The sequence below is a fragment of the Phascolarctos cinereus genome, unplaced genomic scaffold, assembly GCF_003287225.1.
Source record: "Phascolarctos cinereus isolate Bilbo 61053 unplaced genomic scaffold, phaCin_HiC Scaffold_2;HRSCAF=192, whole genome shotgun sequence".
Classification (NCBI taxonomy): Eukaryota; Metazoa; Chordata; class Mammalia; order Diprotodontia; family Phascolarctidae; genus Phascolarctos; species Phascolarctos cinereus.
Window position 1 is genome coordinate 392,599,856 of NW_027555625.1, and position 25,441 is coordinate 392,625,296.

At 37.3% G+C, this 25,441-nt stretch overlaps 1 protein-coding gene across 6 annotated transcripts in view; it reads right to left on the reverse strand.

The window, feature by feature from the left end:
* Nucleotides 1-25,441, reverse strand: part of EBF1 (EBF transcription factor 1) — a 456,997-nt gene that overhangs the window by 407,844 nt on the left and 23,712 nt on the right. For all 6 annotated transcript variants that reach the window (XM_020992366.2, XM_020992365.2, XM_020992364.2 and 3 more), the window contains exon 6: nucleotides 23,547-23,615. In XM_020992366.2, coding sequence (XP_020848025.1) covers nucleotides 23,547-23,615 — 69 coding nt within the window. The remainder of the gene's footprint in view (nucleotides 1-23,546; nucleotides 23,616-25,441) is intronic.

Genomic DNA, 25,441 nt, shown 5'->3' on the forward strand with positions numbered 1-25,441 from the left:
CAACACATACTGCTTTCCTCAATTAATTTTGTCATAAATCTTTTTATTTCTTTAAAGGGGAAAAAAAGGTTTATTTTTCCCTTTTGCCATCATGTAAGGAGGAAAAAACCACGATGGTCTTCAAAATGTTCTCTCCCTTTAACAGATTTAACAAGAAAGCCATTGATAAAAACTTTTTTTTTTCTTTCAAGCAATATCTTTACTGTGAACTTTTCAGATTTGGTTTATTTGTTTCCAAAGGATATTATGATTTTAATAAAACCAGACTTGGTTCAAGAAACATCTTGATCTGAAGGTTTGGGAAGGCAAACCACAAAACAAATTAACTGATAGCCAAATTATTTCAGAAAAATGAATTCTAAGTGTTTGAACTAGGGGATAAAAGGTATGCTATATACATACACACACATACACACATACACACATACGTGTGTGTTTGTATCAATATACAGACACATAAGAGCACATGACCTTCTCCTAGCAAATAGAAAAATAATTGCATAAAAGATTCATTTCAGATGATATGACTCAATCCTGGAAGACAAAGAGCAGACCCAAAGCAAAATCACATATGTGAAACTTTTTAACAGGTTCTTTGTATAAGCCATAAGACTGTCAATCAGGCCTTCTTTTTCCCATGAATCACCTCTATGAGCCTGGTCTGTGGTTACAAGTGCTCGGCCTTCAGCAAAGCATTTTGGAGTTTCTCTCTAAATCTGAGCCACAGCCTGTCAAGACAATCATTCAAGCCACTGGCTTTTTTATTCCACACCTTCATTTTTCTTCCTAACACTCTGCCAAAAATGTTTTCAAATTCCTGATTGTTTGGCCATACCGAAAAAGAATAGAGAAATACATACCTCTCTAACCCTGAGATATTTTACACTATGGCTCTTTAGGCTGGGAGAAGGAGGGTGTGGGAGAGTAGGATTTTTTTCCTTTTTAATTTCTCTTTTTTCTCTCTTTTTTTCTTTTCTTTCTTTCTTTTTTTTAACTGAGGCTCATTGTCTCATCAGGAGTCAAGAAGAACACAATGAGGAGGACTTCCGACACTTGGCAATAATCCAAGACAGGTTTAGGAAATGATGACTTGTTTCTGGCCCCATCTTCATGTCACTAAGGCCCTGTACATCTTTTTTGTAGTTGTAATTTAAATAAGTCAACCAACTGCACAGCTGTCTTGGTCAAATTATGCAGACCAAGAAGCTTTCCTTCCATTTTTGAAAAGTCCCGGGCCTTTCTGACTATATTCAAGAGAAGCCCTGGGGAACCGTGACCAATAAAAGTAGTGATTATGCCAAGAGAGGACGGAAATTTGCCTAAACCAGTAAACTAAACATCATGACTCAAAAAATGGAAACTTTCGTTTTTAAATAGAGCATGTAAATTCCAATCATCCCCCACCATTCCCAAGTTCCCCACCCCTCAAGAAATCATTAATTTAATTTTGCCTCTGTCCCTTTATTTTCTATGCTTGTGTATCTGCTGACTCGATACAAGTAAGATTGATACACTGACACGAATGCAGAAGCTCTTTCAGAAATGAACTTATCTGCAGATTCCTTAACACCCAATTTTTATTTATTCTGTTTACCCTGTGCTGAGGTTTTAACATAAGTCTATCACACAGAAAGAACCATATATGGGAATGAAGGTTTGTATGCATACACACCCATGCATACTGTATGGGAGGGGGATGGAAATATATATGCAGATACATAATGTATGGGTAAACTCCATGAGAAAAAGAAAATAATTATCTACCCTATTCCAGCAACTATTTTTAATTACAATTATGAATGTGTACCATGGTGAGTATAAACTCCTTAATATACTGTAAGTATGAACCACTATGTCAGAACTCCAAATACACACCATAAAAATCAAGTTTAAATTCTAATTAGGCATTCGAAGGATAAGGACCTTTGCTCAGAGCATTTCCTTGGGATAAATAGCCAGTTCTACTCTGCATTGGGAGAAATTGCTGGCACAAAGTAACATGGGGCCAGTGACCTCTTGTTGGCCATTAATCGTCATGGAATTCCCTGAACAAAGGTCATTATTGCTAATATAAACTTAAATTAAAATTCCATGGGTGTATGGATTTTTTTAATGGTTAGTCCTATTTCATTTGGTATTTATAGGGCATTACTATAGAATTAATGTCTTATACATTAGCCAGCTAGTTGGTTTGACTTGTCTCAGCACTCAAATCAGCTTAAAGGTTTATTGGACATAAAATAAAAAATGGAGGGAAACAACTAAAAACAGGAAATCCTAAGAATTCCAGTTCTGCACCTGGAACCCTCACAAAGTTACTTGCTCTGAACCCACATTTTACCTCTTCAGGAATCAGAAAAAAAAAATAATGCTACCATGAGAGTCTGTATATGGGTATACGCAGAAAGAATTTCAAGTGGAGAAGGAAAAATCTGTTATCTTTCCATTCCATCAATGCTTCATCTCCCAATTTCTTTTTTCTATCAAAAAAGAGTATTATGTCTCCGCTCAGTTGCTTTGTATCTCAGATTCTGGTTGTTGAAGGGTTTGCTTCTGAGATGCCACTTATGACCACACATAAAACATCATTTCATAAGTTCCAACAAGTCATATCCTGAACTATTTGGCCTCTAGAAACATAAACTTTTTCAAGCATAGGGATACTGTATTGAGAGACAATCAATAAAAATTTATCACTTCCCTATTATGTGCAACTTGTCATGGACGTATATGTGTGTGTATGTGTGTGTGTGTGTATGTGTGTGTATGGATAGATATAGTATGGGGGGGGGGGGTTGTGTGTGGTTGTATCTACACTGACCAAGATCTACTCTGACCAATCTGGAAGGTGAACCTAGAAGAATTAATCCATGCTTAGGGATTCAGTTAGAGTTCTTTGGTATATTGAGAGGGGTATCCTTGGTTAACTTTGGGGAAACTTAATATCTCATTTGGATATCATGTTTGTCCATACAAAGTAGGCTTTACATATTTTACAAATCCACACACTTTTTTTAGTTCTTCTCTCCACGCCCTACCAAAGCTACATTAATAAAGTGAATCAATTAGCCTTGTACCACTTAAAATAGATCAGTAACAAAAGATATAAGTTAATTTTATGTGTTCTATTATATGTTTAGTATAATCACTTGAGGTGAAAAAAAATTGAAAGGTGGAGTAGAGGTTACTTAAGAATATTATGGACTGTTAAATCTATCCACGAGGCTGTCATTTATGTTAATATGATATATTATAGCAAATATTTGGTAATAGTCTAGTATCCTAAATTAGACAGAGAATTTCTAACGGTAGCAAAAAGAGGTATCTAATAATATCTATAAAATTAAAACGTACCCTTCAGGTATGAACAATTTAATTTACCAGGTCAATCAAGAAAGGTACAACTAGGTAATCAAAAGTATCTTTAAGAGAAGGATTTTCTTGTGTTGGATTTCAGGGTGGGAGGGGAGGAAAGAAGAGGTAACAGGAATGGAACACGCATTTATTAAGCTTCTCCTATGTGCCAGGCACTGTGCTAAACACTTCACAAATATTATCTCTTGATGCTCACAAGAATCCTGGGGGGAAGGTGCCATTATTATTCCCATTTTAGTTGAGGAAACTAAAGCAGACATAGGCAGCTAGGTGGCACAGTAGACAGAGTGCCCTTCCTAGAGTCAGAAAAACTATCTTCCTGAGTTCAAATCCAGCCTCAGATACTTACTAGCCATGTGGCCCTGAGCAAGTCACTGAACCCTTTTTGCCTTACTTCCCTCATCAGTAAAATGAGCCCAAGAGGGAAATGGCAAATCACTCCAGTATCTTTGCCAAGAAAACCCCAAGGGGGATCACAAAGAGTCAGATATGACTGAAAAACGACTCAACAACAAAAACCAGAGTAGACAGAGATTAGGTGACTTGCCCAGGTCACAAACTCGAAAGTGTCGGAGGTCACATTTGAACTCATGTCTGCCTGACTCCAGGCCCAGCACTCTACCCAATATGCCACCAGCTGCTTAATTTACAATGAACATTGAAGAAAAGTAGCATGCACAGTGGAAAGATACTGAACCCAGAGTGAAAAGAAATCTGTTTATATGCCACTTCTGACACGTATTAGCAACACCACCATGGGCAAGTCAACTGCCCTCTCTAAGACTCAGTTTCCTATTCTTTAAAACTGGGGAAAATATGTATGTGGTAACTACCTTAGAGGGCTGCTGTGAAGCCCAAATGAGATCATGTGTGTAAAGTGATTTGCAAAACAAACACCACAGAAATGTCAGATATTATTAGAGGACAGCTAGGTCTCTCCGAGGATAGAGTACAAGGCCTAGAGTCAGGAAGACCTGAGTTCAAATCTGACCTCAGACACTTATTGGCTGTATGGCTCTGGGCAAGTCACTTAACCCTCTTTGCCTCTGTTTCCTCATTTATAAAATGAGCTGGAGAAGGAAATGGCAAACCACTGCAATATCTTTGCCAAGAAAACCCCAAACGGGGTCACAAAGAGTCGGCTGACATGGCTGTCAACTCAAAGACAACAATGTTATTATTAGATTCAAAACTCAGGCTGTTATCCATTACAACCATAAGGCCTTTGTTAGATAGAGAATCACTGTGTAGAAGGACATAAAGAGCCCCCAGAGGTCAGAAAGCCCTGGGTCCAAGTCTTGCCTCTGACACAGAATTGCTGTGTGACTCTAGCCAAGTTGCCTGACTTCTCAGTGTTCCTGGGAACTCTCTTGAAGAACAGTTTCTCGTCTGCAATGGTAGAAGGAGTTTGATCTCCATCACAAGCCTAGATTAAAACAATTATGTGATAGCCTTCCTAATTCTGGGCATTAGTTAGTTATGGTTAAATTTTATTTACTTTAAGGTTCTATGATTTTCTTGGTGCAGACATGAACAGGCAAGGTAACCATGCATCATGATGCAACCTTAGTCAATGATCTTCCTAAATTAGTAGTTGAATAGTCCATCACCCTGAAGGCAACCTGGGCTAGGCTGGCCCTCAAGCAGAAGATGGGGAGTCCATTGACAGGTCTCTAGGAGGAGTTTCTATAATAGGGTGGGACTTTCCAGAGATTAGACTCTGCTGACATAGCCCTTGAGAACCCAGGAGCACATTCACTACACAAAGAGGCACCAGGCTAGGATTTCACTGTAGAACATTAATCTATCTCAGAAACAAAGCATAGCATAGACATGCTTCTCCTGTGGATCCCTGCTTACTCAGAGGTTGATAGCAGAACACGAAAGAAGAAGGACTATAGATTTATATCTGCAAAAACCTTACAGACCATCAAATCCAACTCCCTAATTTTACAGATGAGGAAACTGAGACCCAAGGTCACACTGCTAATTAAATATGAGAGACTGGATTTGAACCCGTCTTCTGACTCCAGAGCCAATGGATGACTTTAATGCTAATCCTCAACAAATTCCATCTAACAGAATAAGTAAGGCAGTAAAATAATAAGATAAAAGCTAGATATAGCTTTTCATTACCGGTCTACAAACAACCACCATACTACCTTCAGTTTTCTCATTTCTAAAACGGGGATGATCATTCAATGACTGCAAACCTTAAATTCCTCATCTATAAAATGAAAGGGTTAGACTAGTTTTCCATAGTACTTATTAATGGGAAATCCAATGATCTTTCTGAAGACCTGATTTTGAATCTCAGCTCTGCCACACCTACATATGTGGCCACAGGCAAGCCACCTAAATGAATTCAAGGGCTAAAGAAACCTTAATTTGATCCAACCAACATTTCTTAAGTCCCTACCGTGCGAAATGCATTGTTCTACATACTATGAACACAAACACAGAACCAGATTAAAATAGAATTGAAAAATGTTTAACAAAGCAAATTTAAAAATACAACACAACATAGATAACGTTAATTTGTGATTTTCTAAGTTAATACACAGCCAGGGCTCCGTTTCTATCTGAGTATGACATTATTGCCTTAGCCCATATTCTCAAGGAGTTTATACTCTAATGGGGAGACAGGGGTTGGAAGGTATGCCCCCCCCCGCCAAAAAAAACCTGATACAATTAGGATATTCTCAAAAGTTCTTCAATTCATCACCATGCCAAGCAGAGGAAAACCTACTTTGTGTTTAAAGGAAGCAGATTGCTACGTGGCAGTTTTCAAGAGTAATTTCCTACTTAAGTTGCAGGGGAGGCCATATCCAAACTCCAGTGCATTGCCACTAAATTTGGAAATTTGCCCTATTGGAAATTTAAATCATTTTACCATTTGTTGACCCTAGTGCAGGGGTGGGGAAACCTGCGGCCTCAAGGCCACATGTGACCCTCTTGAGGACCTAGAAGGCCACATGTGGCCTCGAGGCCACAGGTTCCCCAACCTTGCCCTAGAGAAATAGACCCAATGAAAGGTGGGGGGGGACCTTAACTTTAGAACTTGCACTAATTGCTTTATTTTTTAATTTTTGTTCTCTGTTAGATCTGATGTAGTCTGTAAGTGAAATTCTTAAACCCAGTAGTCATGCTATGATTAAAAATCCCTCCAGCAGAAGAGGTACAGGGAAGGAACGCAACTTTATCAAACACCTATCTCAAAAATCTTGAAAAGGATGGGACAGAGCAAAAGCTCCCCTTCTTGGGGGGAAAAAAAAACTCCTAACTTTGCAAGTTGAGGGGAAATGCTAGAAATGGCTTTAGGGTTATGCAGTTGTTGATTCGCCATGGCCTCATTCCCAAAATGGCCTACACTGCCAATAGAATCGCCAGTTTTCCACAGAGCCTTCCAACCAAGCAGAGCTTAATTTCTAGACTATAGGAAGTGGGGAAGGGGTAAACTTTAGCCATATGGAAGCCAACGCAATGGAAACTTGCTGGAACTCTGATGATTAAGGAGACAGCAAGCTAGCTGATCTGTGCAAGCCACCAAGAGACAAGAATTAGGAAGGATGCACATGGCTAGATAACCTCAAACTTCAAAGATGGAGACTCCTTGGAAATGGAGTCTAAATCCCTCCCAGTCAAAAGTTAAATACTCCAAGCCATTGCTTCACGAGCAACATTATACAAGACTTTCGTAGAATTTCCAGAATGGTGACATTTGTTAATTCTGGATTGATATTTTAGTATCTCACATTATTTTTAGACTGGACTTTCTTAAGTCTCTTATTATCTATTGGTTATTTGGAGAGAAGAAAAACTAACATTTCACAAGTAATATTGAGAACCTGGTGATCTGAAAAACAACTATTAGCAAACCAAACAAATCACTAAATAAAGAAAATTACTGCTGTTAAGACATACTGTTCTGAGAATTATAAGAATAAACACAAGAATGCAAAAGCTGTTACGGGCAAAGAATTATTCAAGTCTGTATTTGAGGAACTCTGCATTTTAATTTAACCCTTTGGAACATTAATCAAACCATGGCTAATTATAGGAATTAAGGAATTAAACGATGGAATCTTCTAAAAGATATTATTTAAAAGGCAGTTTATACAATTACTTGTATAGATGTTTGCTTTAAAGAGGAAAACATTTCTACTGTAATGAAAAGGGTCTTAGAAAATTAAATTAACAAGGGGGGACCAGGCTGATATGAAACTAAATTAGCATCAAATGCAAATTACAGGGTACTTAATGGTAGAAACAGGTGCAGAGAAGAACCCTAAATGAGATAAATGAATAAAACATCCCTCTCCACAAATGTGGAAGCTGACACAAAGTCAATGATATGAATAATTCAGCAGTCTCCACACTGCTGTTGAGGTCAGCTTGCCTTGACCTTTGAAACAGGAAGTAAAATTCAGTCCAAATTTGAGTGACTAGAAATATAACTGTTATTTGTTTTTAATAAATAAAAAGAAATCTTAAGATATATATACACATATGTACACATATAGACAATACAAATAGAATTTGAAGCAATAAGTAAAAAGACCACAATAAAAATGGTTTTTAAACCAAAAAATGGCTCGATGTAATAATGCCCAACAACTATATTTCAACAAGAAAACATAAAAATAAATGAAAAGGGAAAAAGATAGGCGCATATATGGCATATATATGTATATATGTATGTATGTATGTATGTATACACACACACACACACACACACTTTTATGACTGGCTATCTTGGTTTAATAGTAACTAGAGTACCTGCAATAGTAAATTGTGATTTTGTAATATTTATTTTTAGAATAATTTTGTTGTACTTAATGGGATATTCATATTGGTGTAAAAAGCATGTAATATTCCATGCTTTTATCAAGGTATTTTATATTAGTTAAGCAAAGCAAAACAAACCTTCACATGTGTACAATAAGATTTCTTTAAACCCCCCTACCCCTACCTTCTCAGAAATTTGTTTTACATATGATAAACACACATTTAACAATGGATTTCAATAATTAATGCTATGAGTACTACCTAGATTCTAAAACCAAATCTTTCAAACAACTACTTATCATCTCTCATGGGTTCACGTGTCTTTAGAGATTCTTTTCTCGCCTTATAGCTTTTCTGTGACATAATGCCCCCCAAAGTATTTTATATATTTTTACATACTCAACTACTGAATGAAGGTATGCTTCCCATTTCAAATTGAATTTGGAAATACTCAAGATTAACAGATGACGATAAACCAATTTCTACAAGCTTGAAAATCAGCAAATATGCATAGAGATGTGTATATATATATGAAATATGGCATATCACCATTGTCTTTATTTTACAGCATATCATAAAAGATATTTGATAACAGAAGTTATCTCTGACCTCTCATTGGTTCTCTGAATCTGACCAGTATCTTGCCTATAGGTGTATAGGATAGATACCTCTAAGCTATCTAATGTGCATGTCAAATATAACATTACGCTGAAGCGTGGGTTTAATTTTATTTTCTGAATTTGGGGAATGCAAGTCAATAAAATGTCATACTGAGAGGGGAATGGTGTACTTGGCTTATTACAGCTACCTCCTAAAGCTAGAGCTTAGTCACATAGCAAAACTAAAGATGCAATTTCTGTTACATCCACAAAATCACCCCTAGCTCAGCGTATAATAAAGGGTGATAGACCAAACACTGCTGATTTGGGCTTTGACTTAATGACTAACCTAGGCTAAGGCTTTGTGTAGAAAAGTGGCTCCCCATTAAATGACAGCTTTGAGAAGCCAGCTGGTTCTCATTTTGAAACAACCGGTTTCTCTATCCCCAAGTGCTAAAGAAAATAATCCTAGCAATCCATGACTACACACTTTCGCAGGGGCAGCAATGAGAATGTAATTGCAGAGATAATTAAAGTCATTCCCAAAACTTCCAAAGAAAGGGGAATTGGGAGGGGGAAAATAGACAAGGATAGTGTTTAAATTAAACTATAACAAATCAGTTTGAGTTGGAGAAAGTAGAGAAGCAACTTCCTGGCTTCACAGAATTAAGTTTAACCTACTCTTTTCTTCTCCAAGAAGAGAAACATCCCTTGTTTTCCAAAATGGCAAACTGAGGGTCAGAAATAAAATTACCGAGGGGTAAACAACTTAGTAGCATCTGGATGTTGATAAATAACAATTGGAGAAGCATCTTGTCTCTGATGATACACTAGACCAAGACATAAAATATTAAGCAGCAATCTCCAATAAAATAGTCACCATGTCTTCGAATTCTTAAACAAATTTTTCCCAGCAGATCTAGCATGCTAAATTTACTTTAACATCAAAAAAAAACACTGAAAAACATGTCATATGAGTCATATATTTAAATGCATTAGTCTTAGAGAAGAAAAAAAACCTTAAAAAAATGTTATGCTGTTTATTACACAAGAAAAATCCATGCTTCAAATAGCCCTAATGACATTCTGTTCAACTAGGTTCCAGGCTGGCTTGCAGATTTCATGTGCTATGTGGAAAGAGCTACAAGATGTGAAATCTCCCAGTCTGTGCTATCTGCATTTAACAGGAAGAAGAGATCAGCTCAATGAGGACTATTCAGTGCCTCTCAATTAACCTGATTAGTTCAGCACATGACTCTCATGAATGACACCTTATCTTAGAAACGAAGGAAGAACTTCCTTCCTTATGCAGATATAGGAGCCCCCTAAAGCCAGAAGATGTAGCCTATCAAATATTAGCTCCCCTCTGCTTCTCCTCCTTTTCCAAGCAAGCAGGTCACCGAGACCAGGAGAGGCAGCGCCTGATTGGATTTTGTGTCCTAGGGACATGCTAGTGAGGATCTCATCTGCCCAGGTGGCCTAAGACAAAGCTGGGAAAAGGGATGCCCCGTAGGCAACTTCAAGCCCCTTCTTTCAGAGTCAACCAGGCACATGATGGGATTTCTGGAAGGAGGTGGCAATTCATTAACCCTTCAATCACCAAAGCTGCACATCAATATAATACCTGCTTGGAAGAGGTAAAATGCTGAGTTCTTAAGACTCTCGAAGATTGGGTAAAACAAAAGCTTGCTTTGATATGTGCTAGTCTGAAAGTTGTTTCACATTTGACAGAATAATGGGAGATAACCGTGTTGCCATGGCAAAACCAAGGCATTCCCAAAATTCTCCTATATCTTCACAAATGCCATGGATGAGGGTATTTTTTAAGTGGTATCACTGTGGGTAATAGCAATATTAGTTAATAATAGAATCTGTGCTTGAAAGTGTAGATGAGCGTGTCAACAACAGAGATTTTCACTTACATGTCTGCACCACGACTTCCTTGATCAATTAGCTAGCTAAGCAATGAGAATATCCTCACTATAATCATAGAGGGATTACATTTTTAAGTGTAATAAATCTGATGCTTTACCATTTGCTACAAAACAATTTCTATTTATCAGAGTTGTGTCTGTTCACATTTATTTACTAGGTTGCGAGAAATCCATCTCAATACCCAAAAAATATAATTAAGAAAATTGCAGCAAACTTCCCATATTGAGTCCCTAGGCAGAAGAAAAATATTTTGCCTCAGTTTACTCAGCAATGTGGTAGACAAGAATCAATAGAATTTTCAAGCTAGAAATGACACTTTACTCGACAGATCAGGAAAAGAAAGCCCAGAGAACAATCGTAGCTTTCATTTATAGAAGTGCTTTAAAATTTGAAAAGCATTTTCCCCACAACTACCACGTAAGGTAGGTAATACAAGTAGTATTCCTAGAATCTAAGCTCCATCCTGAGAGAGCATAAACTAAATCCTGATTAAATATTTTATATACCCCAGTGCCCTCCACACAGCAGACACTTCATAAATGTTTGCCATTCAATGACAACAAATTCCATTCTGAAAATATCCATTAAGTTCCTACTATGTGCTGGAAACAAAGTGGGGAAAAAAGGTCCCTGATTTCAAGAAGCTTACATTTTGCTAGAGGAATACATTAGAAGCCATATAATAGTAAGTAGAGAGAGAAAGAGCTAAAGAAGAGGTCACACAAAGTGCTAGAAGACTTTGTGAGGAGGGAGAGAAAACTAGCAGCTGAAGGATTCAGGGAATACTTCATGAAAGAAACAGAACTTAAGTTGAGCCTTGAAGAAAGATAAAAACTGTGAAAAATCAAAGATGGAGTGTATTCCAAACACGTAGCTTTTGAAAATGTGCAGAGGTTGGAAATGTCATGACCAGTTCAGAGTGGGTGCAGAAGCATTTCCACTTTGGCCAGAATGGAGAAGAGGTGATTGGGAAAATAAGTGAAGTAAGGATGGAGAGAGAGGTTGTAATCAGATGGCAGAGGGCCTAAAAAGCCAGGCTTAGGGATTTACATTTTATCCTAGAGGCAACAGAGAGGTCTCTGAGAAAGAGAGTAACATAACCACACATACGTGCACCTCATCAGATTTTTCTGGAGGTCACGTGAAGAATGCTGTACCGTTCTGAGACTAGTGGCAGGGACAACCTCTATTATCAGTCATCATCACCAGATGATGAGGAGTGGACTAGGCTGATAGTCACGAGTGCAGAGAAGCGTATACATGTGAAAAATAAAGGTAGAATGGACAGAACTCGGCAACTGATTTGATGAAAGGGTGGAGGGGGAAGCCAAAGATACTCCTGAGGTAACAAAGTCTGGTCATTTGAAGCGCAGAGTAAGCATTTAATAAATGCTAGTTGATTTATCGGGAGGATGGACGTGCCATCAATAGACATAAGTAAGTGTGGAGGAAGGATGACTTTAAGGGAAGATGAGTTTATTTTTGGACTTTTCGAGTTTCAGGTTTAAGCTGGCATGATACCCAATAGTAGATTTATATGGCAGGCAGTTGGAGGTGCAGAACTGAGTTCTAAGAAAGAAACAGGGCTAGACATAGAGATTAGAGGGTCAGCAGCATGGAGATCTGAGCAAATTACATCATCAAGGGAAAATGTAAAGAGAAAGGAAAAGTACTCAAGATACCCACCTTAATGAATAAGAGGACAGGGGAGCTAGATGTTACGCTGGAAAAGGAGGAAAGCAGATAGAAAGAACTATGTCACACACATACACACACACACACACACATACAACAACAACAACAACAAGAGGAGAGGAGAAAATGTCCAGGAGAAAAGGATATTGAAACTTGCAGAAAAGTCAAGAAAGGGGGGCAGCTAGGTGGCACAGTGGATAGAGCAGTGGCCCTGGAGTCAGGAGGACCTGAGTTCAAATCCGGCCTCAGACACATAACACTGACTAGCTGGGTGACTCTGGGTAAGTCACTTAACCCCAATTGCCTCATCTATTCAAAAAAAAGGGTCAAGAAGGATGAGAACTGAGGAAAGACCATCAGATTTATCCATTAAGAAAGGATTTCAACAAGTAGTTTCATTAAAATGGTGGTATCAGGAGTCAAACCTCAAAGAACTGAAGACTGAGTAGGTGGCAAGGAAAAGGAAGCAGCAAGCGTAAACAACTCTTTACAGAAGCTTAGTAGTGAAAGAGAAGTTGAAAGAGGACAACCACTTTAGACTGCAAGCATAGTCGAATGAAGGTTGTTTAAGGATGGGAGAATCCTAAGCATGTTTGCTGCATCAGAAGGGAGTAGGATTGAGAGCTATTAAAGAAGAAATGAGGGGCAGAAAGAAGTGAGGAGAGAGAATGAATATGAGCAAGGCTGAAAACTCATAGAAAAGGAATAGGAAAGCAAAATTGGGCAATCTCAGAGTAAAGAAGGTGAAGATGTGGTGAAAAGCGTTTGTAGAGTGATGAGCCTTGTAGCGTAACTAGATCAGCTTCCTCATTCTGTGAGACAGAATCAAGGGAAGAAAGGACAGGTGATATGTTGAAGCTTGATGACAAGGTGTTAAATATAAAGAAAGGGGGAGACAAGGATGCTCACAACTTTTGGCCTATACCTGCTGAGAAATGGGAGCTGGTGATATATTATTGGAGACTTGGGGAGAGAAGAGAAAAAGAATTAGTGACATTCTTTGGAGAAGGTGACAGTTTATCAGGGTGAATTAGAAAAATTGTTGTGCACTAGAGAGGGCCCATTTGAGATTAAGAACATGAATTTGTAGAAGAACAAACTGAAGTGATTTGGGGCCTTCCTCCAGCGACACTCAGCAACACAGTAGTACAAAGAAGGCAGGGGATGTAGTGGGCGGAGACTGTACTTGAGGATTGGCAAGGTATGAGGCAAAATGTGAACAGACAAGGGGGTAAGTACCTAAACTCTGTTTAACTTATCAAGACTGTGAAAGAAAAAAACAGTAGAACAGTGGGGATGACTAGGAGAACTGAGAGGTCATCAGAAGGATAAGGTGTATATTTAAGAGGAGTGAGACAGATGGACTAATGATGGACAGAAGGTTGTGATTGTTGTTATCTCTCATTTTACAGATAAGGAAACTGAGGCAGGAGTCATAACAACAATAGTGTTATAAGTAGAACAAACTCTCCCTTTGAATAACCATGTTTTTCAAGTTAAGATGCACAGATGTCCCACTGACTTAGCCCAGTGAGTAAACAATACAAACTCAACATTTCCTCCAACACCTGCATGAATTCAAACAAATTTATAGAACAAATACTAATTTAAAAAAAAACACCAAAGGCTAAATAAACAAAATATCAACTTAAGAATTAGTTAGGAAAACAACAATGCACGACTCCTTGGGATATGGGAGGCAACATGATGTACTGATAAAAATCCTAGGATGAGGGTCTAGTGACCCAAGTTCTAATCCTGACTCTGCCACTACTCTATGAATTTAGTCTCTTCACCTATGATCCTGTTTCCTTTTCTATGAAAGAGTGATATCTGCCCTACCTAATTCATAGTATTGCTACAAAAAACAAATAAAAGCACTCTTCAAAAAAAATTGAGGGAAGTGGCATGGTGGGGGGGTGGGGTGGAGGGGGGGAGTGTTAGTGTGGGGAAGTCTCTGTGTGAAAACTCTCCAGTTCTATAGGCAACTAATACTGTAATTTATAGTCTTACAGAGTTGTCTGGGACACTGAGGTCAATAACTTAATTGTCCATTGTCACAGGACCATTACAGTACAGAGGCTGGATTAAAGATCCTAAATGTCACCTAATCTACCCCCCTTCATTTTACAGATGGGGAAACTAAGACCCATAAAGGTTAAATGACTTGCCCAGGTCACACAGCTATTAAGCAGCAGAGCTGGAATTTAAACCTGGCTCCTCTGACTCCACATCTAGGGCTCTTTCCACCATACTAAAATGTTCCTGACTACAAGGCCAGCCCTCTATCCACTACCCATACTGCCTTACAACATCCAAATACAAGGTATTATTGCAGGTATACATTTCTGTTTGTTTTAAAGATGCTCATAGACTAAAATCCACATACTAATATTTAATCAACATGTATCAGAATCTCAAAGGATATTCTTCCATCATCACTGCCACAAGCACAAGGAAACAATTTTTTTCAAATTATTCTCTGTGTGACCCTGGGCAAGTCACTTAACCCCAATTGCCTCACCAAAAAGCAAAAAAAAAAAAAAAAGATAATAATTCTAAGATTAGAATCTGGAATTGGGATATCAACAAAGTTGTACAGAGAAAGGTGGAATACGCCAAGCAAATTTTTCTCCTCTTACTACTGAACTTAGTAGCTCCAAAGATAGCTCTTCTAACTTCCAACCATATCTTCTTTTTCTAAAGTAAAGGAGTTTCTAATGAACATAGAATATATCATTCTTTCCCCCACTTCTATGAAAATGTTTTGCCATATTTAAACCAGGTACAGGAGTTCGAATAAGATTCCTTCTGGGGTGTCAGCCAATAGCAAGGCTGCGCACCAAAAACTGTAACTGAAACAATACATTTCTGAAAATTACTAATAGACCAAACCCCTAACTAGTTGGAAATATAGTGGAAATAGAAAAAAAGACCTGAAATTTAAGCTGTAAAATAATAGACACGTTGAATGAAAGTGACTGTATTTTCTGATATTCTGCAGAGTAAAAGACATTAGTCAAATCATGATTACGTGGGACTTAAAAAAAGAAAAAGGAAAAAAAAATAACCTCTAGTGAAGGCATTCAACTGTGCAGCAAGCTGTTTCCAGGATCATCTTTTCACAGTATAAGGCAGGGGGAACTGTTCATAACAGACCAAAAAGCCTGGCCTGGGGTGAGCTCATTGGTGCCTTGAAGCCATAACTTTCACATGCTAACAGTCAGAGTCAAGAGACTAATTTCTTACAATCACTCTGAGCTTTCATTTTGATTATTTTTCAATGAATCATTGTAAAAAGAAATTTTCCTCCACAGTCAGAGTGGCAAAATCTATTCGCTTGTACAGAAAAGGCTTTTCCCAAAAGATGAAAAACACTGTATTCAGCCAATTAAACAATCCACTTGAACAAAAAAGTTCCCAACAAATTTTTTTGAGGAAAGGAAGGGTGGTGTAGATTGCATTTTAAAAGGACAATAACTTAAAAAAAAACTTTAATGCAAATTAAAATTTGAGAGCCTCTTCAAGCCTATAAAATATTATGTAATGTTTGATGTCATTCCTAATCACAATGCATGAGTTCGAGGTTGCCTCTACTCTCTCTCCCTCCTCCTGCTCCTCCTCCCTCCCTTCAATGGTTCTGAAAGTGTTAAAGAAAACAATAAAAGAACAAGTGAGTGTACTGGGTAGGATTTACTGGCATTTACTTTTAATCTATGGTCCTTTACTCTGTAGCTTATCAGCCCTGTGTCAGTCCTTTTTCCTTCTTTATATTTCATGAGGAGCCCCCCATGCTGCTACTGAGAGACAGAGCCCAAGTGTCTGTAAGCTTTTTGTCAGGTAAAAAGAGAAGAAAAAGGAGAGGAACAAGAGGAAAAGCAAAGCTAAGAGGCATCTATTAGATGTCACTAGGCTTTTGTATTCATGTCAATGATTCAGGATTAGAGTATTTGAAATAATCTTATTGAGAGGAATCAAAAGCCCCACAGAGTGAGAGCCTGCTCTGCAGCATATGGCAGGGCAGTGGCCAATATCTTATTAAAGATGTGTTAGCTAACACTATTACTTTTATATTCTATTACAAAACTAGTATGACTCAAACAGTTAGCTACATGGTATAGTTACATCTCAGGGTTTGATATGTCAGAGGAAGCTGTGTGATTTGCCAGCCTGTTTGCTTAAGTCGTTGTAAGTGGGCTTTTGGGTCCTGATTCTTTTCACTTTTGTTGCTGTTTTGCCCTTTTCTGGAGCCAGAACCATGCACTTCGCCTTCCAAAAGAAAAGAAGTCCTAAAGCACTCAAAAGGCTACTCTCACATTTGGCATAGATTAAACAACAGTGACATTTTCCCCCTCAGGAATTAGTTTACTAAGTTTGTATCTGTAAACTCCTGACTTTCTATCTGAAAGAGAAGAAAACACAGCATCCTGGAGCATGTGCATCTGTATTCTCTCCCCGGCCACACTGACCCCTCCCCCCCAAAAAATGCAAACATCTTTGGCTTCACAGTTTCGCTGGGTTAGCACAATTAAAATTCTATTACAACAGATACTGTAACTCTAAAACCTTTACTTGCTTCTGGACAAAGGCTTGTAACTGGAGAAACAGTTTGTTCAAGGGATTTATCTTCATCTGCCTGCACCTTTTGAGGCACCGAGTAGCCAGAGACAAAACTGCACTGTTCACCATATTTCACCAACTGCAATAGGAGCATTTAGGTCACGTTCATATTGTCCAGTGCAGTATATGGTTACATAGAATGTAACATGGGAAGAAAAAAATTTGCATGTGACCCATTTCATATCATATATGAATGTTAAAAGACACGGAATTTAATTTTTATAGGAGACTTCAAAAAGGATTTTAAAGCTATTTGTTCCTATCTTATCGGGTCTTGTTTAAGAGGTTTTGTAGAGTGTAGGTGCATGGGTATAATGGCAGTTTAGAAAGATTTGGAGATGTGGTTCTAGGAATTTTGTCTTTTCATTTTAGAGAACTTCCTTTAGAAAAAGCAAACATTTTTGATGCAGTAATATATTCTGATCACAAACTGACTGCACAAAGTTGCTAATATGACACACAGGAGACTTTGTACTGACTTTCTGTACTTTTCCAGAACTGTTATAAGAGAAAAGTGATGATGGGGTTAGAAAATGAAAACTCATAGCAAGATCCGAAATGCTACATCACACATACACAACTGCTATTTCTCTGAAGCTGAATTAAATACATTTCTTGGAAGTTGTTACCAATAATTCCTTTACAGGAAAACCACTGTTATTCATTATGGAGTGTCCACATTAGTATTATGCCATGTCAAAGTACTTTGCATTATGATATAATGTCAGCATATTTGAAATATGTTTTAATGTATCCTAGTTGTATACTGGGAAATAGCTGGTAGGCAAAGAATATCTTCTAATATTTGATGGATTTTAAAATGATAGAGTTTCACAAAAATCACATTACTCATGACCACATAAGAATTTCCACTGAGAAAGCAAATGTTTAAACGTAGAGAGATTACTAAACAACAATGAATCCATGTTCAGTCGCAGTGGTCCAGACAAGGTCCACTTTTTAAAAATGCAAATATCTCAAAATAACAAGGAGAACACCAATTATCTAGCCTGTTGGTAACTTTGTAAGTATACATCACCTTTGTACACTTTCATGGAGCACCAAAGGTTAGGAAATCAGTGTAAATGGCTTATTAGTGCTTTGGGAAATTTTAATCGGAGATATCTTTACAGCTCTAGTTATACCTGTTTCTGACACCTACATGCTTCCATTATGAATGCCATACAAGTTGATTAAGTTTCATAATTCACCCTTACTTAAAACTAGACCCCAAAATACCAATTTTTAGATGAAAGATAATGAAACAAAGCCATAGGATGGGATAGAAACTGACTATCTGGCCACCACCTTAATGAAAGTAGCATTGAATTTCATGTTGTTTGAGGAAGTTTATCTTAAAGAAAACAGAAAATAAATGAACAGACTGCATCCTGGAACTTATCTGTGATTATAGGTAAAAAGAAATTAGCTGATACCACCATCATTTGTGTTAAGAGGGTCCCAGATGCCTTCACACACTTGGAAAAATGTATTCCTTTCCACAGTGAAACCATATCCAAAGCTTAATGCTTTCCATATTCTTCCCACTTCTCACTACATGCATAAGGATACATTCTACTTAAAAAAAAAAAAAACAACAAGCACTTCATGTGGGGAAAGGTCTGTCTGTAGTAACGTAACATTGCTCTCTTCTGAGGATTCCTAATAGCTTTTAACACAAAAAGTCACTACAGCATTTGGAAATGCAGAGTATATAAATCTACTCACTAATTTTGTAAACCTATATTCAACTTAGTTTTCTTCTTTTCAATGAAGCAGAATGAGATGACTTTAATTTTGCACTAATCAAGCCAAACTATCTTCTCAATGCTTTCTTAATTGATCATCTCTAACAATAGTCATATAATCCACCAAATAATCAAAACGTAAATGAAATTGAGATGAATATGGAAAGTATTTGAGAATCCCAACAAGAAACTTATGAAATCCTTGGCATCTAGAAAGCCAAAATTGAGAAAGAAAAATTATTTACTTAAGATGTAAAGACACAATGATTCCATCCAATGATATCTGTTCTTAAAATGACAAAAATTGATGTGGGTTACTGTAGGTCAAGTGTCAGTTAAGGCCATAGCAAAGGTAAAACTCTATGGGTGCCAAAAATAAACCACAAAGGAAACATTTCTTAAAAGTGATAAAGACACAAAAAGGAAGAAGTCATCATATTCAACATAAGTGAATTACAACCAGCAAATCTAAAATCTTTATGTGTATATAAGTTGACGTTTCCTAATACACATATACGTACATGTATGTATACACATATATTATGTAAATTATGAGGAATCCAAAACATGCAAGTAATTCCTTTTTTTATTCAGCTATATTGTACTTGAACAGGATGGGGACAAAATTCTCAAAAGAAAGAAGTAGCTTCAGGAGGAATTATATGATTTACCAAATCTATCTATTCTTTAAAAGAACACCATTCTGATTTGGTAACAACCAAACATTGATATTACTTAGATCTGAATAAATAAATCAAACCCAACCTTTAACCATTGGTCAAAGTGCATGATCTATCACTGGATTCCAAACTGAAGGAAAACAAAAAAAAAATTCTCTCCTCCTGATTTACTAGAATTTTATGCCTATCTGACCTGAAATCTGAGTTCTTTACATGAAAGGGATTTTATACTGTATTTCAGAGAACTAAGTGATCTATATTCATCTAAAACAGTGCTAGTTTAGTGTATACTAAATTAGTTCTAGAAAAGTAAGGGGCGGGTTTTTTTTACACAAATAGGGAATGAACATCTCTAAGCCAACCAACCATATATTTAATAATTATTAACATGCTTATGTTTAATACGTTTTTTAAAGTTTTCCATATAACAAGAAATGGAAGCTTCCTTCACAGATTTAGAAAAATTACAAAATTGGGCTCCTATTTCATTCTACCCTATGTCACTTTTGTCATTATCATCTTTTCTGATTCTTACAAAGCAAACCTAATTAAGAACCTCTCTCATTAGTCTTCCAGAAAAATTAGCACAGCTTATGCTAATTACTCCTGCAAAATTTAATAAACTCATTGAAATGGGAATAGTTTAATGAGGTTTTATTTATTGAACTAATATAACTCTAAGGAAAAAGGTTAGGACACAAGGATATTCAATGTGGTAATAAAACTACAATTTGTTCAATTTCTGAACAAGAATTTTATTGCAAACCTTTTAAATTCAAATACCAGTTACTGTGTGAACGTTAAATCAATCTTGAACTTAATTTAATAACAGGAAGTATATTTTTTGAAAATTTAACAACAATTACCATACAACCAATCATCTCAACTGTAATGGTGTCATTAGCTCCTGGTCATCAACTCTTCAGACTAACACATTTAACCACAGCCATACCTAGATAACCTCCAAAATCTGGATATTTGGAAACATCTATGACAATTACCACCTTCAAGGAACACGAAACAAATTCCTGTAATTGTATTAAAACTGTTGAGGTCTCTTTTTCTCACTGTGCTGGGTTCAATCACAGTAGAGCACAAATGGGAGCCCATTTCCTAGGTCAGATCTTCCAGCAACCAAGGTTATTTTTTTTTGATTCCACTTATTTTGATAAGCTACATCTAGCTAGTTGCTATCTCCAAATTACTAGCAACAAATAACTACAGTTAAGTTTTAAGTCACAAAATAGCTTATTTTGCACCATAGAATAGCTTTGTCTGGTCACAAGGCTAACTACCCTATAAATAGTTTTCCTGAATAACCACAGCTAAAAGTCTTTCAAGTGATAAAAATAGAAATGTTCTTCCAAAATCTGAAGGGCAAGAAGAGGGGACTGAAAATTATTAGTGTCCAAATGTGGACTGTGTATGAAAACTATGCTAAATCCCAACACAATTGATCACACTCCCAATTCCATAATTGCGCATTGTTATATGTCTTGTAGAAACAGTTACTATTGCTGATGTATGCAGGCCTCGTGGCCTATTTTACACAATATGCTGGGATTCGCATCCATAAATCTGAAAGCAGATCAAACTCTAAGCACGTAACACAGATATTATGCAATCCGTAATATGGAATCAAATTGGAAACTATGAAATTCAAACACGGTTGCCATCATATTTTTCCTTCACAGCAATTTTATGGAATTGAAAAATCTTTTCTATTTAGCCTTCCCTTGTATAAGTTCTTTGTTGCTGTTATTCTCTTCTTGTTAAAAAATGGAAGTTTCACATGTCAGCAGACAGGACAAGGGCTTTTTAAAGCTCTGGCAGTCCGAAGGACAAATAAATTCTGAAAACTCATATGCAAATAAAAATAGCTAAATGGGGTTTTGCATATCAGTTGGCATCATAGCTTAAAAAGATGGTTCACATGCACAAGTGATAACAGCAGGCAAATAAACATATGTTAGGACTTGTGCAGATATTCCAGTGCTTCACTAGAATTCGCTGATTTAAAAAGCGCTCCTTTTGAGAGACAGACACTGCCTACATACGATTTCCTACTTCCCAAACCAAAGGGGAAAAAAAATGAAAAGGATAAATGTCATGAGTAATATTACTAAAGCCACCAACAGTATAAAGTGCATACTTATTTTGCCTAAATTGTTTGAACTACCCCAGCCAAGAAAAGGTTTTAAGTACCCTACTGGGACAGATGCAAAGCGGCAACAATAGAGGCCGAACTAATGCAATCCAGGTAACACAATCCTGTTTCAAAAACACAGGCTGGGCTAATTATGGCACTGCTGAGTCAAGTTTCTTATGCCATTGCAACCCACAGGAACAGGTCAAAATCAAATGTTATTCAAACCACAGTCATATCAACCTTCTATATCAGAGTCACAATTTAAAACCGAATGAAGAACTTAAAAGCTTAACCCATTCACAAGCAAAAAAATGTTTCATTGCGGGTGGCGAGGTAAGGTTTATTTTATCATCTAAACTGAACTGTGTGCATAACAGGATGTTAGCGATTTGGGGGCTTTGCCTAATATGTAAACTCATTCTTTGATCAGAATTATTCTTTTTTATATAAAAAATGTTGTTTCAAAAAGGCTAACATAATATTTACGTTGATTACCAAGCTACAAAGTGCCAATTGAGTAAGCTGAACTGCCTATACAACAAATTTATGTGTATGTGTGTATTATAGTCATACTTTGCCTAACTCAAAATTTTTATGTATCTCTGCAGAAAAAGTGGGAAGTGTATGCCTACATGTAAATAGACATGGCCTTTTAATTCTCTTCGTGGTGTGGTCAGGTTAATAGCACTCACATGTAACTTTCATACCACCTTACAGAGAATGAAAATGCATTTTAGAGGTCTAAATGTTAAATTATTTCATAGGCTAAGGATCTCTGTTTAATAATTCTCTTTTTGTTGCAACCTGGAAGCATATGTTTGGCAATAAACATTTGCTTTGGCTTTTAGCCGCAGTAAGAGAAAAGAAGAGCTACGGATCACACAACTTAGGTGTTAATGAAGTCTGGGTGTGCAGAACATATCTTCTCTGCTTTATTGCTCACCAAAAATGGACAATCCAGCAAAGGAGATTCAAACCATATAAAATTGATGCATCACCTTTAAAAAAATTTGCTAAAACCCTGAAAAGATTTTTTTGATTAGCCCTTGTGCTTCCTTATGGGAGGAAGAGAATCACTCTTTCACAAGGTTCTTTTTGTGGACTAGTGGAAGGCGCTCCTCTTCCTAGCTGACAACTGACAGAATTCACAAACCTTCCAGGCCATTTAACTCTCAAAGACTAATGCTACATAACAAATGGTTTATCATATATGTTTCCGTACAATGAATTTCAATAATTAAAATGGAAAATGAATATTTGGAATGCAACTTTGCATAATGTGTAAGCACAGTGACTTGAAATGGCAATATACAACTAAAACAGATTTATTGTTCTACCATGATTTACTTGGTCATGTCAGATTAGTAATATGGATCTGTTTAAAAACACAATAATTAAGACAAGCAGGATGAATTAATCAACTCACAATACAGTAAAAGTAGCAATCAAACCAGGAAAATAATAGTAGAAAATCTTAGTTCACAGATCTCTTTTAACTGCTTTTATGCATAAATAAAAACCTTAAAATGTAGATGGATTGCATCCAACAGAACTACTGTAGCTAAAAGTGATAATGATTCAAACATTTTTCAAATAAAAGTTAAATATTTATAAGTACCCAACCACATTTCATAAATCACAAACTATTATTATTTTATTTCTGAAGCTTCCTGGCACAGCATGAAGACTGAACCACAGAAAGTCAGGGGAGAAAAAAAAAATCTCTCTTTCAGAGTATGAATCAGACACAAAACCAGAGCCCTCCAAGGAACAGGTCTCCCTCCAAATAACATTCCATATGGCCTTCATGGGAACTGCAGTCACAGCTCGGCTTAATTCGCTATCAACAACCAAATTTCATCCATATACATCCATAACCCTTGCCCGTTGGTGACACAGGGCAGGTGTTTCATTATAATGAGGAATAAAGATTCAAGGAAAGAATAGTGGCCCCTACCTGTCAATTATCACTGGATCTGAGGGAGTTTCATTTCGGTTGCCACAGCTTTTCTTGTCACAACAGCGGCTATAGAGCAAAAGTGAAAGGATTTAGTACGACCATTACATTGTAAAATTATCATTAGGCAGACAGAAGGTTCAAATTGCTGGGTTACATATGGTAGAATTACCATGAAGCCATACCTGGAACTCAACCGATCTTTGTGACAGAAAATTCTATTTGGGTCACCTATGGGTTAATGATTATGTTTAACTTCTCCAGGCACAGCTGGGTAGGAACCATGAGGTGGGGGTGGGGTGGGGGATCCTCCCCCGCCATGAATTACAGACCTAATAACTGCTCTCCCATTCACTAGCCTACATAGGGGCAGATCATGGAATGTTAGAATTAGAGGAGGCCTGAGAAACCATTGAGGCAGACCCTACAGTTTACAAATGAAGAAACTGAGGTCTTGAGCGAGGGCTGATTGGCTCAAGGTCACACAGGGTATAAGTGGGAGGACCAGAATTATAATCTGGAGATTCTCACTCCAGTTCCATGCTCTTTATGCTCCCTCTGTATACAATTGCCACTTGGACCCGGTGTAAAAAAAGGTTCAGAATTATAGAAAGATCAACTGGTTTTCATTTTACAGGAAGTAAAAATAATGACAGAGGTACATTTTTTTTCCTTTCCCATGATCATGGAACAATAGGACTTGGGGCTATAAATGACCATTGTGACCATTTCAACAAATCCCCTCATTTTGCAGATGAGGAAACTGAGGCCCAAAATGATGATGATGATGATGATGATGATAGCTAACATTATATAGTACTTTAAGGTTTCTGAAGCACTTTACAAATATCTCATTCATCCTCAAAACAACCCTGGAAAATAGGTGCTATCTTTATCCCCATTTTAGAAATGAGGAAACTGAGGCAGACAAAAGTTAAGTGACTGGTCCAGGGTCATACAGTAAGTGTCAGAGGCTGGATTAGAATTCAGGTCTTCCTGACTCTGGTTTCCAGCACTCTAATGACCTCATTGCTCAAGGTCACAGAGTAGTAAGCAGCAAAACTGAAATTTGAACTCAGGTCTTGTGACCCTAGGCAGCTAGGTGGTGCAGTGGATAGAGTAGTAGTCTGGGAATCAGAAAGACTCTTCCTGAGTTCAAATCTGGCCTCAGACACTTACTAACTGTGGGACTCTGGGCAAGGTACTTAACCCTGTTTGCCTCAGTTTCTTTATCTGTAGAATGAGCTAGAGAAGGAAGTAGCAAATCACTCTGGTATCTGCCAAGAAAACCCCAAATGGGGTCAGAAGGAGTCAGACAGCACTGAATCACAACAAACTTGTGACCCCAAATCCAATAGTCTCTATTTTCTTTGTGGGAAGAGTTTCCTTCAAAGAAAATGATTCCAAAATCCTAAAATAAAGTTTTGCATGGAGGCTACCTTCGCTACAGTCAGAATTCTTAAAGGTGAGAGGAGGGCAGCAGAGAAAGGTTACAAACTCCCTCTGCCAGCTGTTCTTTGTGTTCAAGTTTGAACACTGTTTTAAATTTTCTGAGAACGTTAATGGCCACTCATATTATGGTAAGATTTACCCTAGAAACTGATGCCTTCTATCAGGTCATATAAAGCAGGAATGTGAAATGTAAGCTCCCTCTACCCAGACTCCACTCGAACTCTGACTTTGAGGTCTGCATTCTTTACAAACTAAGACCTTGCCATGTTCCAAAGGATTTTAAAATATTATTTGTAAGGAATGCTCTTTGGAGAATGGACCATTTAAGAATCACATTTATAAGTTAAATTTACCATGGTGACAAATCCACACAGACTTGATATAAACCAATAACCACTGACATGCATATCATGCTGTAAGGTTTACAAAGCACTTTACTTTAT